At 40.1% G+C, this 15,241-nt stretch overlaps 1 protein-coding gene across 6 annotated transcripts in view; it reads left to right on the forward strand.

The window, feature by feature from the left end:
- WASHC3 (WASH complex subunit 3) overlaps window positions 1-15,241 on the forward strand; it is a 128,218-nt gene that overhangs the window by 1,503 nt on the left and 111,474 nt on the right. For 5 of the 6 annotated variants that reach the window (XR_013830412.1, XR_013830413.1, XR_013830414.1 and 2 more), the window contains exons 1-2: window positions 5,550-5,659; window positions 6,245-6,343. The exons of the other annotated variant lie outside the window; for it this stretch is intronic. Coding sequence is in view for 2 of the 5 variants with exons in the window: in XM_079936300.1 (XP_079792426.1) it covers window positions 5,609-5,659; window positions 6,245-6,343 (150 nt within the window). In the remaining 3 variants the exon portion in view is untranslated. Of the gene's footprint in view, window positions 1-5,549; window positions 5,660-6,244; window positions 6,344-15,241 lie in introns of those variants that run through there. 6 annotated transcript variants of the gene reach the window in all.

Below are 15,241 nucleotides of genomic sequence, written 5' to 3' on the forward strand. Positions count from 1 at the left end.
ACTTTGGCCAAAATTAAGGTTAATCTCTGCAACCATCTCAAGAAGAGCTTTCTAATCCTGTTTTAGGAAATCTCTGTTTTTGAGACAGTGTATAAATGAAATAAGCCCCAGACAACTAACTAACCTCTAAAATAAGCCAGAGGCAACTAATGATAAATTATACTGCGGTGATAAAGCAGGTAGAAACTGTCTAAACAAATTAGTTCATTTTGGTTCATTTTTACTTAAACTATAACTGTAAGAAATGAATTTCTTAGTTGACATTAAGTTTAAACCAGACCAATATAAGTTATTTTTTAAAGAACTTTCTACCATCTTTTCTTCCTTTAATGCTTCTTTGGTTAATTGGTGGTTCTTTCTTCTACTAGTACTAATGAAAACTAGATGTTTACTTATTACAGATAAAATAACTCAGGTATATTTTATCCTAATAATTGTATAATAGCTTAGTTCACTTTGGTTTCCAGCCTACAAAAAAGGGGGTGGGGGTTCCCATTAAGATTTAGACTCTCTGGAATTTTAAATACTTTGCTAAATATTCTGTAGGGCTGATTCTCCTGAGAGTTGGACACAAGTGCCTCAAGCTGTGTTGTGAACAGCTAATGTTGCATTTCTCTCCAAATTGATGTACCATAGAGGACATCTGTGCGAGCATCCCTCACTTGAAATCCATAGAGTTCTAGTAAGATTTCCCTGGCACGTAATTTTGAGCAAGTACGGGATCTGATCTTATATACAGCTACTTCAGAAGTCTCACCCCATCCTGGACCTCCCCACCAAATACATTAAACCCCAAATCCTTGGAGCAGTTCTGGAATTCTGTCAGTGTTTTTGACCTATTCCTTTCCCTATCATTCCACCCATCTACCACAGTAGCTGTGTTTACATGTGTGTATAATCTTTACAAAACCTGGGTCCCAACCTGTTGATGGCAAATAACTGGGAAGACATGAAATTATTGAAAGGGTTTCTCAATAGTTATATTACCACTATCATAATCCTCTTTTTTCCTTTGAAGCCATGAACTCCTGGGGTCCTGAGATAACATAGACTGCCCCCAAATTAAACTGCACACATAATTCTAGCAGAAGTTGACTTAAGGTGTCCTGCTGTTCCCCACTTCCTCCCCCAAAACACCCATTAACAGGTAGTAGGAGGAATCAACCTGCCAATGAACCCTTCCCTCCAGTTCAAAGAGAGTGGCTTTTGAAGATCTTGGTCAGAATCTTGAGAGGGTTAAAAAGTTCCTTCATGTCAAGGTGTGCCTGTCATCTCATCTATTTTGTGACCCCAGGTTTGACTCTAGTTCAGATGAAAGCCAGAATACTTTAATTATTCCTGCCTATGTAAAAAGTAAAAGGCAAGATTTTCTAAAGCAATATATTATAGGAAAACTAATAGAACCTGGCCTGGAAAATAAAAAGGAGTGAAATACTATCTTTGAATGAAAATTTGGGATTTTAAGATGAATTTCCCAATATAGTTAACCGATTTCCATTTACTATTCCCATTTCAAATTCTCAACAATGCGTATGTATTTGATCAATGATATTAAATATCGAGCCACAATCGTCTGGGGTTCCTCACATTTTTTTCTATTAAAAAGGGCTTATCATACTGGAAAATATTGTGAACCACCTTCCTAGACTAATTGGCTCACACCCTCCGGCCCACTCATTTTTAAAAAGGTAATAGCAAAGGTTCTAACATGATCATTTTGAATTCTAGAAACAAGGCTACAGGAAGAAATGTTTATATTGAACCTACAGAGTAGCCTTAAGTGATTTTATGAGGTTGTGATTCAAAATAACCTGACCTCTTTAAGGAGTCCAGGTGCTGAGTCATTTACCGAAACTGCCAGAGGAGGTTAATTGGAAGCAGCTGATAGTGGCATCATTTGCTTTTTTTTTTTTTTTAAATAAATGGAGAAGGTTATTCTATGAAAAGGACAGAGTACTAGAGAAGATGTACAAAGCAAATGACTGAGGCCCACCTCATTAATACCCCCACCAATGGGGAAAAAATCTGACCGTGAATTCAAGATAAAATACCCTGGCTCCATAAAAATAGTAAACGTTAGTTCCAAGAAGAGTGATTATGGGTGACCTTTTTCCTTCCTATGCTTTTTTCTTTATGTTTTCCTTAAATAAATATTTCACTCTTATAATAGATTCTTTTTTTTTTTTTTTTTTTTGGCCACACTGCTAGGCTCGCAGGATCTTAGTTCCCCGACCCTAGGGAATCCAACCTGGGCCCCAGCAGTGAAAGCGGTGAGTCCTAACCACTGGTTCACTGGATTGCCAGGGAATTCCCTATAATAAATTCTTAACTTAAAAATAAGCAGATACTTCTATCTATCATGTGCATGGCTCTGTAATAGGTATAAGGGAATATAAAGAAATGGAAATTGGCCTCTGATCTCAAAGAAATTACAAATAGGTTGGCAGTACCACATGGTCACAAGGTACTAGGTATCAAATGAGGGATGAAAGCAAGGAGCTTTATATGGATTAAAAGAAGTGGCTGTTTAGAAGACACTTGGATTTGGGAGGGGCACCAGTTCCCTCTAAAGCAGGACACCATGTTTTAGGGATTATTAAAACAAGAGGTTTGATTGAGAGTCTGGATGAGGAATGATTATGAGGTAGGAGATAGATGGGCCTCTGGGCCAGACAGCTGGTGGTTGTCAAGTGGAGTAAAATTGAAGCTTTGTTCTCACCCAGAAACTCCAAGGACAAAGCTAGTGGCAGAAGCTGAGCTCTGCTAAAGTAAAGAGAAAAGGTGTCCGCTCCTGAGGTCAAGGAAAACTTCCCTGTCTACACATGTGCAGGAAGGCTCCTTGGGGGTCAAAAAGGGAGGGGTGCCACCCCATAATATTTGTGGACATGCACCCACAGGCCTCTGCAGTGGGATCCATCTTAGCAAAAAGTTGTGCAGACATCTTGGAGAGGGTCCTAAGACCAGTCGCGTGTGAAAAAAGAAACACTAACTGGCCAAAGATAAACAAAGACCCGGAAGGACTGTCCTATATAAGTGATTTAAATCACCTCTTTACTGCACTCCTCCTCATTAGGGGGGGACACCCACACTCTTTCTGGGTGCGTATTTCTCCCTTGCTTCTGAGTTAAATAGTTTCTCTGTGTGTTGTGTCTCTAATAATAAACTTTGTACCTGTTTTGCAGTTTTTGCCTCCTTGAAACATTTTTGCTTTCCAAAGGGGTAAGAATAAGGGAACTATGCTTCTAGCCTCTAGCCCCTGGTGGACTGGCGGCTAGGTTCAATCCCTGGACAGGGAAATAAGATCCTTCTTTAAGACTACTGTCCCTCCTAGAACAATTAGCCTCTCCCTCCCAAATACCTTCCCCCCTGGTTTGCATAGCCAGGCAGCTACTCCTTCCCCTCTGATCCCTTCTTGAGAAACTGAATGAGACTCTACACCTAGGAGTGAGGTGCCTTGCTGAAACTGTTACCTGTAAGGTCACATACTGGAGGGTGAGTGTTCTGTGTTTTCTTGGATTCTGTAATTGTCTTTTTAGCATCTGTTCATCACAGGAACAGTTATATTAACTATATTTTCTTAATTTCTGTATCCCTGAAGCTCTGGCATTTGTGGACTTACAGACCCTGGGAAAGACTGCCTCTCCCAGGGCTAGCTAATTCCCAAAGATAGTCAAACAATTTACTTGGAAGCATGTTTTTCTTATGCAAACCAACCAATCCAGCCCATTACCCCCAACCACCTCCTTATCTAAACTCTTCTACATCAAGCCAATATTTCCACTGCCCTAAATCAACCCAGGGCCAGGTACAGACAACAGGGACAACTCCTATGCCCCAAAGCCCACTGGAATCATTCATACCAGCCAATTTTCATCTGTTTCTCCTGCCCCGACTTGCCTTTCCCAAAGAAATTCCAGTAAAGGATCTGGCCTAGGCTTTCCCCTGGTTCCTGCTTCTGTCTGCCTCCTAACCAAAATCTGGTGTTTCCCCTATGGCCTTGTGTGGCATGTAGGTCCCCTTCTCTTGGGAAATGTGAGTAACACATTCTTTCAATGGCAATTACCTCTCTGTCATCACTCAGTCATCTCCATAAATTAAAGTCCCTGGGTACAACGCAGCAGAAGGACATTTCCCCACCCCACCCTTAAAGAAAGCAGGCTTCCTTAGTCATTAGGTTATATGCTGTTTTATTGGGGACCCTCTAACTGTAGATATCTTCAGATCTCTTGAGGTAGTCCACTTTTTAGGGAGGAATCCTGTCTGCTGCCTAGAGGACATAAGCCTACAACCCAACTTTGAGAGTGAAGTTAGGAAAGGCACAATTAAAAGAAGGAGCCTAAAACAATGGATTTTTAACTAGGCTAGATTATAAATAGCCTAGAATGAATAACTAGGCTAGAATTCCTTTACTTAACCAAGTCCCAATCGATGATTTGTATCACTCCTGAGGGATGGGTGTAGCAGGGATAGGGGACATTTAAATTTATTTTCCCACTATTATGAACCAACACTATACCCCTCTAACTGTTCATCCTGAAGCAGAGCAGGAAAAAACCCATAAGAAGCCAATGATCATCATTCCCCACCCCCCCACCCCCAAGAACTGATTCATGATAAAATTAGTGATTTTCTAGTTATCTGCTATGAAAAGAAAGATAACTATTAAAAAATTCTCAAAACTTTTAAAATTTAATGGATATTTGCAGGTGGCATTTAAAGTCTCTGCCCTTTGAAATCAGTATTCATTACAATTTACTTGTTTTGTCTCCAAAATTCACTATTGTAAGTGAAATCCAATGAGAGAGAGCCTGGAGGAAGGGAGTATATATTTCAGAGGATTTCTGGCAGTTGACCAAGACTTCTAGCTATAGAATTGTTTTTAACAGCCCTGGAAATTCAGTTAAGTTGTGAGTGGCGCTGCTGTCAGGAGCTATGGATGACTGATGAACAGTAATGATCAAGGCTCCTAGGAGGCAGAGAGACACTCCCACTTTTCTATTAACTAGAAATTACATCTTATAGCATTGCATTTGTCTTTTTTTTTTAAGAACCTAAACCACTTAGAAAAAACACTTTTGTCAATTGTCCGACTGAGGATAATGTTTCTGTAGCTCTTTAGATAGATACATATGCTCAATCTGATTCAGTCTATTCACCACAGGGACTAGCAGAGTATCTGGCACTTAATCGGTTAAAATATATATACATATATATATACTTCTTTTGATTAACGAATGAATTAGTTGCGTATATAGTAGAAGAGACTAAGCAGGTATAACTTCAAACAGACGCGATGCCTTACTTTTTTGGGGGGGTGGCAGGGGGAGAGGCTTTTTAAGATATTGCTAGAATTGCACCCTTCCTACACCCGACGCCCCTCGTTCGACGTCACAATCCGGAGCTAGAACTATCAATCCCAGACTGCCGTGCGAAGGGGCGGGCTCCCCGGGAGCCGCCGAGTGATTGGCTGGGGGAGGCGTTTCCTTCCGGCGGGAAGGGCCCGGGAGGCGGGGACTAGGGGAGGCTTTCGGATGCTATTACCGGGTTGGGCGGGCCGGGTCGGGGAGGGGTTTGTGGGTGAGCCCTGGGTCCCCCGCCCGCTGAGGAGATGGATGAGGATGGGCTTCCTCTCATGGGGTCAGGCATAGACCTGACTAAGGTTTGTAAAAGAAGGAGTTGGACTTCGGCGACCTGGGAGGAGGATGGGGAAGGGACGCCGAGTTTCCAGAGAGACACCCCTCACCCCCACGCCGTGTCTCTTTTTGCTCAACCCTGGCCTGGGCCTGTCTTCTACCTCTCTCGGGAGGGAGAATCCCACAGTCCACATTAAAAAGGGTCCCTCCCGAGCTGTCTAAGGGGGGCGGGGGTAATTTGCCTCTCCCAGCCTACGCTTCCCGGGTCACAAGTCCCTATCGTCAAGGGTGAAGCGCTGGCGACACGGGCCGGTTCCGATCTCTAACCCTACCTCTTTTATTCGGCCCTTGAGTTTTTCGTGTGTTTCTGTGTGTTGCCTTTACCTGCGAAAGTTCACACCTGTGAATCCAGAGCCCATTCTCAAACTTTGCAGCCTCTGTCACCTTCGGACACCCCACCCCTGCAGTTTAGGAAAACAAGTTAATGACTCTTGGCAGTACTTTCAGTAACTCATCTCACACAGCAAAACGCCCCGTTATTATTAATATCCAGGGGATAGCACGGTGTACGTTCCTCCTGTATGGATCATGTTTATTTTTACGTGACACAGGTGCCAGCTATTCAACAGAAAAGAACGGTGGCATTTCTAAACCAGTTTGTGGTGCATACTGTACAGTTCCTCAACCGATTTTCTACAGTTTGTGAGGAGGTAGGTCCTGTGATACTCGTTTAATGAGTAGCCCAGATGTCACCTTGCACTTCTGAAGGTAACAAATGAGCAAAACAAGAATTACAGTCTATGTATTCATGTACCATAACCTCTTGTCAACCAGTTATTATGTTAACATTACGTTAAATCCTCTTTGATTCTCTTACCATCATTTCTACAGCCCATCTCTGCTGAATTAATTTTCTAGAAGCTTTGTGAAATAGTTCAGGAAGGTTTATTGTGGTTAAAGCAAAAGGAATTCCAAGATTTCACACTTAAAGACATTTTTTATTTTGAAATTGGTTATGTTTCTCTTACCCCAAAGATTACATTTTAAGTATACATTGTTTCAGTTTATATCAAAATTATTTTACATTGCTTGATCCAAAAGATGATGGGGAGGTAGCCTAGAAACATAACTGAGGCATCAAATATCATTATGAAAATTTAAAAAAAAATACTTTCTGCAAATGACTTGTGAAGTAAGGATTAAGTAACCCAGTTACAGGTGAGGTACAAGATCCAGGAACTCCTGTCTTATAAAAAGCTAAAAAAGAGAGTGGGGAGGAAAATGGGAAGCATGGGTTGAAATTGGGTTTAAGAAAGGAGAAGGGGGACAAGGAAATAGAACAACAGTCGTCTGAAACCAAAAGGTGTTGTTCTTTATCAGTCTTCTTTACCACTTGAGGATCATGTTAAACCTTAGGGCTCCATTTTGTCGTGAACTTCCTGAGTGCTGAAGTTACTGTTTGCCATGTGACTGAGTATCCTCCACAATCAAGTCCTTGAATAGAGACTGTTCATAGAGGGGTGGTTGCTGCCTAAAAAGTGTGGGAGTCAAGATTGTTGTCACTGGGGACATTATTGTGTTCTAGGAACAGGATACATATAAATGCTTGAATACTAAAGAAGACCATTGACTGTGCTCTGTCCATAGACTAGAGAAAAGCCCCACACTGGTATGATAGTGACCACTTAAAGCTAAATACACTTTCAAGGATGCTTTATACAGAAATTAAAATGATTTCACTCAGAAGTCAAGGCCTGCTACAGGAAATACCCAGAGAATACCCAGAGACTTCCCAGTCCTAGCCAGTCTCCTACTTTTTTGTACAATGTATGATGTATCTCCATTCCAGATGCATTTTGATTGGCACAATATAGGAATGTTCCCAAGAAGTTAACTAGTGAATACCAATTTTTGTCAGTTTAATTATTGTTAACTTATGCTTGTTAAGCTACTATAAAAGTCCTGTGATTAATTTTTTTTATATGTATACCTTTTATTTCCTTTGTCTTTTTTTTTAAACATCTTTATTGGAGTATAATTGCTTTACAATGGTGTGTTAGTTTCTGCTTTATAACAAAGTGAATTAGTTATACATATACATATGTTCCCATATCTCTTTCCTCTTGCATCTCCCTCCCTCCCACCCTCCCTACCCCACCTCTCTAGGTGGTCACAAAGCACGGAGCTGATCTCCTTGTGCTATGCGGCTGCTTCCCAGTAGCTATCTATTTTATGTTTGGTAGTGTGTATATGTCCATGCCAATCTCTCACTTTGTCCCAGCTTACCCTTCCCCCTCCCCATGTCCTCAAGTCCATTCTCTAGTAGGTCTGTGTCTTTATTCCCATCTTACCCCTAGGTTCTTCATGACCTTTTTTTTTTTCTTAGATTCCATATATATGTGGTAGCATACGGTATTTGTTTTTTTCTTTCTGACTTACTTCACTCTGTATGACAGACTCTAGGTCCATCCACCTCACTACAAATAACTCAGTCTCGTTTCTTTTCATGGCTGAGTAATATTCCATTGTATAGATGTGCCACATCTTCTTTATCCATTCATCTGTTGATGGACACTTATGTTGCTTCCATGTCCTAGCTATTGTAAATAGAGCTGCAATGAACATTTTGGTACGTGACTCTTTTTTTTTTTTTTTTTTTGTGGTACACGGGCGTCTCACTGTTGTGGCCTCTCCTGTTGCAGAGCACAGGCTCCAAATGCGCAGGCTCAGTGGCCACGGCTCACGGGCCCAGCCACTCCGTGGCATGTGGGATCTTCCCGGACCGGGGCACGAACCCGTGTCCCCTGCATCGGCAGGCGGACTCTCAACCACTGTGCCACCAGGGAAGCCCTGTACGTGACTCTTTCTGAATTATGGTTTTCTCAGGGTATATGCCCAATAGTGGGATTGCTGGGTCGTATGCTAGTTCTATCTTTAGTTTTTTAAGGAACCTCCATACTGTTTTCCATAGTGGCTGTATCAATTTACATTCCCACCAACAGTGCAAGAGTGTTCCCTTTTCTCCACACCCTCTCCAGCATTTATTGTTTCTAGAATTTTAGATGATGGCCTGTGATTAATTTTTTAAAACGAAGCAAATAGGACTTCCCTGGTGGCACAGTGGTTAAGAATCCTGCCAATGCAGGGGACATGGGTTCCATCCCTTGTCCGGGAAGATCCCACATGCTGCGGAGCAGCTAAGCCCGTGCGCCACAACTACTGAGCCTGTGCTCTAAAGCCCGCGAGCCACAACTACTGAAGCCCATGCGCCTAGAGCCTGTGCTCCACAACAAGAGAAGCCACCTCAACGAGAAGCCCGTGCACCGCAACGAAGAGTAGACCCTGCTCGCCGCAACTAGAGAAAGCCTGCGCACAGCAACGAAGACCCAGTGCAGCCAAAAGTGAATAAATAAAATAAATTTATAATAAAATAAAATAAAGCAAATAACACACACCCCCCAAAAATAGGGAGAATGGGGGAAAATGAGATAATTCACAATTGAGTCAAACAATATTCAGTTCATTCTGTCTTATAAATAATATGAGGTAGAGCCTTAGCGTATAGTTTTTGTTAGATATATTAATAAAAACTGCATGGAGACAGGAAAACTATTTTAACTTGTATAAGGTTCCAGCTGTTGTTTTTGTTTAGTTATCAAAATAACTTCTGCCTTCTCATTAAGACAAAAGAAATTGAAATGTGATATGATGATTGATAGAGTAAGGGGCTCAAGTCAATATTTTTTATCTAACAGGCTCAGAGTCTAGGTGCTTGCTTCCCTGAGTTTTATCTTGGACTGCTGCCTCTATAAATGGCATAAAGAATTGACTGACTGAAAAGCAGTAAGCCAAGGATTTAGCCCGTCACTTTGTATACCACGGTAGGGTGGAGAAGTATCTGGAGAAAGACTGTTCCAGGATTGTTAGCAGAGAAGGGCGAATACTCCATCCCCATACTTCTCATCTCCAGTTTAAAAAGTAAGCAACAACAAAACAACCAACAAACACATCTGTGAAAGCAGCTTCATAGAGCTGCCCTGAGGTAGGGATAGACCCACACCTTTGTAGGGCCTAACAGTTTTCAGTGCCTGGGGAGTGAGTGTTATTTGCTGAAGACTAGATCAAATATAATAATTGTCTTTTGTTTATTGATTGCTTATGCATTATCAAAGCCTCATGATTCACTCTTTCCCTCCTTCTATTCCTCTCTCCACTACCCCCCAAAACGGTTGGCTGTCTTGACTATATCACTATTTCCTATTTCTTCCTTGAACTCTAGAAAAAATTTTTTTGACCAGAAATTCATGGAATTTAAAGGTAGCTTATGCCTTTTTCTCCTTAATGGTTGATAATCTAGGGTTGACTGTAACTCATTATTTAGAATTCATATTGTAACAGTTTGGATGTTTATGTCAGTTGTAGACTTTTTATCAATACTTGGTGTGATGACAATAACTAATATTTATTGTGTGCTTATTCTGTGCTAGGCATTGTACTAAGTGCTTTACATGTATTTAATCATCACAGACCAGCTCTTTGAGAGAGGTCCAATTATCTCTTTTTTAGAAATACAGAAACTGAGATGTAGAGAGGCTTAAATCATTTGCTTAGTCGTTTATTCATTCACTCACCATGTATTTGAGTGTATAGTATTTATGGTTGCAGTAGCTGCTCTAACTTGCCCACAGTCACACAGCTAGAAATTAAAAGAGCTGGGATTCCAACTCTGATCTATTAACTGGTAAAAACAAAACTGTCTCAGTCTTCTGTTCTATTGCACCGTCTGACCTGAATATGATGCATATTTACATCATTTTCAAGGGAGAGACTGCAGCGTCTTTAAAGCTATTTTAAAATTTAGTTTTTAGATTTGTATTTTCTTCTTTACTATGCCATGTCTATTTGATATAATGTCTTTTTGATATGATAAATTCCAAGGATATAATATAGTTATTCAAGCACGAAGTGTCGTTTTCTCCCTAGTTAAGATCAATGTAGTTTTCCAAAATGGGTTGTTATTTGTTTATAGCACCTGTTAGACCTGTGGGCCTTGTTTAGTTAACGACTTAAACAAGAACCAAAACAACTCTTGTTTCCCTTAGTAAAAAATGAACCTCAGTTATTACTTTTTGAACTGGAAGTGAACTGGAGGAAAAAGAAAACCTGGTAGGTTTTGGTTTGTTTTGGGTGGGTTTGGGTTTTTTTTTGAGGGGGGGGGGTTGATTTTGGAGGTTTTTGTTTGTTTGTTTGTTTTGGTTTTGTTTTTTTCACATAATCTGGTTTGAACCAAACCCAAACAGTAACTTCAGTCACAGCTAAACTCAAATGGGAATTAAATTTGAAACCAATTGCTAGGGCTCTTCATCACTAATACCGGTTTTAAAGTTCTCTGAGAAAGAGAAAAGTGAAGAACGTAGCTTTTTAAAAACTTTCTGGATACTGAGCCACTTTGTAACTCTTGTAATGACTAGAACCAAGGTACGAGAAAAGTTAGAAGACGGAGAAAGGAAAGTAGTTGAATCAGACCCAATTGGCAGAGTTACTTAGAGTCATCTCTTCCTCCCTCACAAGTCTCCAGTAAGCATTTCTATTCTGGCCCTTATCAGCAAAATCTTGTGGAAGTCCACAGGGACTGCAAATTTTAAATGGAGGAAGGTGGAGGACGACACAAGGTCTATGCATAGCACAGGTAAGACTGAGCAGAAGTTTAACCTTACTGTGAATCTTAAAAGTACTCAGTATCAATAAACAGGGCAGTCAGGTGTGTTACTTTGACTCAGACTTGTAACATGCCTAGAATACTGGGGTTTTAGTCATTTTTTAAATATTCTAAAATGTTTCTTTTTTAAAAAATCTTTAAGTACAGGCAAAAAGTGCTGAGAATTTTCATACGACCTAAAAGAAATCTACATCCAATTTTTTTTTTTCTTTTTTTTGTGGTACGCGGGCCTCTCACTGTGGTGGCCTCTCCCGTTTCGGAGCACAGGCTCCGGACGCACAGGCTCAGCGGCCATGGCTCACAGGCCCAGCGGCCATGGCTCACAGGCCCAGCCACTCCATGGCATGTGGGATCTTCCCGGACCGGGGCACGAACCCGTGTCCCCTGCATCGGCAGGCGGACTCTCAACCACTGCGCCACCAGGGAAGCCCTACATCCAATTTTTAAGCCCACCATCAGACTTAACCTTCAACCAAATAATGTTTTGCTTAAAACCCTATTTTCTGCTACAACTTTTACAACTGCTTTTATAACTTTTACAACTGCTGGGTTTAAGTGTCAGATGAAGCTTAGTAAAACCGTGGATTGCTTCTCTCTCCGGTTTCCAGGACATACTCAACCGAAAGTGGTATACCAAGAGATCCATTAATTTAAAATAGTTTCTCTTTTAAAGAACTGGATATGCAAATTGGATATTTTACAAACCTGAAATACCACAGTGGTTTTTTGTTTTGTTTTGTTTTGTTTTGTTTTTTGCGGTACGCAGGCCTCCCACTGCCATGGCCTCTCCCGCTGCGGAGCACAGGCTCCGGACGCGCAGGCTCAGCAGCCATGGCTCACGGGCCCAGCCGCTCCACGGCTTGTGGGATCCTCCCGGACCGGGGCACGAACCCGTGTCCCCTGCATCGGCAGGTGGACTCTCAACCACTGTGCCACCGGGGAAGCCCAACAGTGTTTTTTTTTCCCATGTTCAACTGTTAACTCCATATTTCTTCCTTTGTCTTCTTTTTTTCTCTTCAATAAAATGCACTGCCTTAGGAACAGGCGGGTGATGGATGCATCAAGAAGTTTTCAACTTATCTGACAAACTAGGTACCTTGTATTTTCCCCTCTTGTCCCAAATCAAGGTATTTCAGGTTTGCTTTAAACCCTTATAAAGAGGATGGATGGTTAAATGGATGGGAAAGATTGTTACCTTTCTATTTCTTCTCTGCTGAAACTTTCAGAGGTGGGGACAGTTACTGTTATTGATCATGTTACTTATAATATATCCGTAGTCATCTACACTTCAGAGTAGTAGTTCTCAACCAGGGGACATTTGGCAATGTCTAGAGATGTTTTTACTTGTCACAGTTGGGGAGTTTTTGTGGCATTTAGTGGGTAGAGGTCAGAGATTCTGCCAAACATCCTGTAGTGTACAGGATAGCCCTTCACAACAAAGAATTATCCAGCCCAAAACATCAATAGAGCCAAGGTTGAGAAACTTACCTTATGGTGGCCTAGTGGTTTAGAAGGAAAATGCAGAAAACATAAACATCTTAGAAATGAGCTTCAGCAGCCCATAAATGAAGCCAGGTGTATTTTGTCAAGTGACAGTGGCTTTCTAAAAAGTACATATTTATGTGTGTTATAGCAATAATTACATGGGGACAGACTCAGAAACATTTATTATGCTGAATAATCTTTGAAAAGCAGAGGTTCTTAAATGTGCCATGGATCCTTCGGCAGTCTAGTGAAATGAAATTAATGTTTTTAAATGCATAAAATAAAATGTGTAGATTACAAAAGATACCAATTACATACGTAAAAATTCAAAATCGTGATATAGTAATATATCCTTTATTAAAGTATTAAGTTGTATAACAGGTAGCATATTTAATATTTTAGACTCTCAAAAACCAGCTCTAGAGAAGATAGATAATACCTTTATGGATAATTTAAAAAACATGATTTATCCACAGCAAAGATCTTCCCTAGCCAAGAGGAAAAGCCTTTTGTTGATCTGATTTTCAGAAAATCATTTACATAGTGGTTCTGAATTTGGGGTACATGAACTTGGATGGGGGAAAAAAATCATGTATATATATTTTTTTACCTTTAACTTAAATTTCACATTTTCTTTAAATTTGGTCAACAGAAATCACAATAGTATTAGGACCTATGACTCACCAATAGAAAGCACAGATTTTTTTTTTATTAAATTACAGTTGTTTCAGATTTCTTTAGACTTCACAATTACCGTTGTTTCTAGATTAGATATCAAGAATATTCAGATAAATTATAACTAAAATATATTGATGCTTAGATCAGTGTCTTGCATGAATAAATCATTCATATAATCTTGTTTTATTAAAAAACCAGGTCATTTCATTTTGGTGAGGTTTTGATAATAGTAGATGAAAGTAGGTAAAATGAGTGCCAAAGCAAAGGATTGACATACCAGATGAATTTGCATCCAAAAAAAATTGGGAATTACTGCTCTGGAAAGTATAACTTTTTTCCCAAGCCTCTTTAATCTTCCTTATCAAGAAGTAGTTTTCTGAATAAACATTTTCATCCTTATTCCCTTATTTTCTAAGACTAGTATTTCAATCCTTAGCCTATCTTGTGTGAACATTTGAGTATCCATTTAAAGACAATTTATGATCTAATCCTGAAAAAAATGTTAATACCTATCTTTTTAAATAATTCCAGATAAACAGCATCTATTTTAGGAAATTTGATCAGAAAATTTTGATTCCCAGTATTCAGCACAATAGCATCTTAGTTTTAGTGAGAAGCAGGTTGATCATTTATTAGCTTTGAATAACAAAAATTATATCTATGCAATACTCAGGAATTTTCCATCTTTTTAAAAAAATTAATTAAACTTTATTTTTTAGAGCAATTTTAGGTTCACAGCAAAATTGAGCAGGAAGTATAGAGTTCCCATTTATTCCTTGACTCCCACTCCCAACCCTTGTGCACAACATTCCCCATTATCAGCATGCCCCACCAGCATGGTACATTTATTACACTCAGTTTGTTACAGTCTGCATTGACACATCAACACCCAGAGTCTATGGCATCATGCTTTAACAAGCTGAAACACTCAAAAATATTTAGTATCTGGAGTTCGAGTGTTTGAGTTCAGATTATTTTACTTGTATAAAGACTCAGTTTTGTCATCTTTAAAAGAGAAATGCACATCAGAACTACAATGAGGTATCACCTCTTACTGGTCAGAATGGCCATCGTCAAAAAATCTGCAAACAATAAATGCTGGAGAGGGTGTGGAGAAAAGGGAACCCTCCTGCACTGTTGGTGGGAATGTAAATTGATACAGCCACTATGGAGAACAGTATGGAGGTTCCTTAAAAAACAAAATAGAACTACCATACGACCCAGCAATCCCACTACTGGGCATATACCCTGAGAAAACCATGATTCAAAAAGTCACTTGTACCCCAGTGTTCATTGCAGCACTATTTACAATAGCCAGGACATGGAAACAACCTAAATGTCCATCGACAGATGAATGGATAAATAAAATGGAACATTACTCAGCCATAAAAACGAATGAAACTAGGTTTTTAGAGATGTGGATGGACCTAGAGTCTGTCATACAGAGTGAAGTAAGTCAGAAAGAAAAACAAATATCGTATATTAACACATATATGTGGAATCTAGAAAACTGGTACAGATGAACCTATTTGCAGGGCAGAAATAGAGATGCAGATGTAGAGAACAGATATGTGGACACGGGTGGGGGAAGGGGAGGGTGGGATGAATTGGAAGATTAGTTCTGACAAAAATACACTGCTATGTGTAAAATAGATAGCTAGTGAGAACCTGCTGTGTATTTCAGGGACCTCAGCTTGGTGCTCTGTGATGACCTAGACAGGTGGGA

The sequence above is a fragment of the Stenella coeruleoalba genome (genome assembly GCF_951394435.1).
Source record: "Stenella coeruleoalba genome assembly, chromosome: 11".
NCBI lineage: Eukaryota > Metazoa > Chordata > Mammalia > Artiodactyla > Delphinidae > Stenella > Stenella coeruleoalba.